The sequence below is a fragment of the Penaeus monodon genome, chromosome 14 (assembly GCF_015228065.2).
Source record: "Penaeus monodon isolate SGIC_2016 chromosome 14, NSTDA_Pmon_1, whole genome shotgun sequence".
In the NCBI taxonomy this organism is placed as follows: Eukaryota; Metazoa; Arthropoda; class Malacostraca; order Decapoda; family Penaeidae; genus Penaeus; species Penaeus monodon.
The window spans coordinates 19759495-19761270 of record NC_051399.1 but is presented as its reverse complement, the minus strand read 5'-3'; the positions used below and the strand labels follow the sequence as shown (position 1 = coordinate 19761270).

The 1776-nt window shown below is 43.0% G+C and overlaps 1 protein-coding gene across 1 annotated transcript; it reads right to left on the bottom strand.

The window, feature by feature from the left end:
- Positions 1-314: 314 nt before the first annotated feature.
- LOC119580951 (pupal cuticle protein 20-like) lies at positions 315-1776 on the bottom strand. The gene is made up of 3 exons (XM_037929199.1): positions 1737-1776; positions 953-1461; positions 315-865 (listed from the first exon to the last, which is right to left on the bottom strand). Exons 1-3 carry the CDS (start codon positions 1743-1745, stop codon positions 493-495), a joined length of 891 nt encoding a protein of 296 aa, XP_037785127.1. The 5' UTR covers positions 1746-1776; the 3' UTR covers positions 315-492.

The window sequence follows — 1776 nt, the reverse complement described above, 5'->3', positions numbered from 1 at the left end:
ATGGTAATACCTTGTAAGGAATCAAAGGTATGAAAAGAAATTAACATATATGTTTATTTGTGTCTGTGCAAACACACACACAAATACACGTATATGTATATGTATATATATATATATATATATATAATTATATATAATATATATATATTTATATATATATATATATATATATATATATATATATATATATATATATATATGAGTATATATATGCGTTTGTGTGTGTGCGTGTGTGTGTATTTGTGCATGTACATATGTGTACATGTATATCTTTATAGAACTCTATAGAAAGAAAAGGTGTAGAATAGACGTAGTAATTCACAGGTACATATTTAATATAACCACATATCTACAATACTAGTAAGCGTCATGTTTATATCATAACTATGATAATAACAGGTGATTAGGATGAAGGCTGATGTAAGAGATCATGATATCGCTGGATCAGAAAATGGCAGCAAAATTTAAGTTGCATGAATATGGTGGTAAAGTTTATGGGTAACCATAGGCAGTGCTGGGTCCTTGTTGTGAGGAAGCTGATCCTGAAAACTGGCCACTAGAGGAACCAAATCCTGGTTGGCCAGCACCGGCACCAAAGCCTGATTGGCCAGATCCCGAGAACTGTCCTGAACCAAAGCCTGATTGGCCGGCGCCAAAGCCTGAGCCAGAGAACTGTCCAGAGCCAGAGCCTGGCCGGCCACCAGAAGCTGCAGCGGCGGCGTCCTCCTGACGAGCCTTCTCGATCTGAGCGATGGCGTGGGCGGGGAGGGGAGGGGGTGTGGGCAGCAGGTCGGACTCCACGCGGAAACCGTTTTCATCAGCAACGAAGTTGAAGTCAGCTGGCGTGCCATCAGGGAAGGTGAATCTGAAATGAGGAAACAAATTGAATTTCCATCTAAAGAAGATAAGAAGCTTTAGACATGATCTTACCAAAAGCAAATGTCACACTTACGACCAAGAACCCTGCTGTGCTACGGCTCCAGTTTCTCCTTGTGGGGCTCCTTGTTCCTGACGAATGATGCCGTTTGCAGTTTCGAAGTTGAAGTTGTAGTTTCCGAACTCATCGGGACCTTGGCGTTCGTCGGTAATGATGGGAATGAAAGGACCTGAAGCTCCAGCTCCAGCACCGAAGCCTCCCGAGGAACCGCCGAATCCTCCAGTGGCTCCAGCGCCAGGAGCTCCACCACCAAATCCTCCGGTGGCTCCACTGCCGAAGCCGCCACTACCGGAACCAGGAGCCCCACCCCCAAATCCTCCCGTTGCTCCACCTCCGAATCCTCCACTGCCTGAACCAGGAGCTCCACCTCCGAATCCTCCACTGCCTCCAGCTCCACTTCCAGGTCCACCTCCTACTCCACCGAAACTGCCGGATGAACTTCCACCGGGAAGTCCATAGGATCTAGATGGTGAACCTTGAGGCAGTGATGCCACAGCGGCCACCACAGCGCATATCACGAGTTTCTGAAGATGGGAAGGATGGCTGATTACCCTCCGTCTTATATATATATATATATATATATATATATATATATATATATATATATTATATATATATATATATATATATATATATATATAATGTGTATATGTATATACAGAGAGAAAGATACAAATAAATATATGTATAAACACAGATACACACACACACACATATGTGTGTATGTGTCTGTGTACGCGTATCATATTATCATGTTTTCCATTAAAATGATTCGTTGTGCAAGTGCAGAGAGCTCTACCGATAACATGGTATTTTGAGGATGGAGTCAGGCTGAGTGA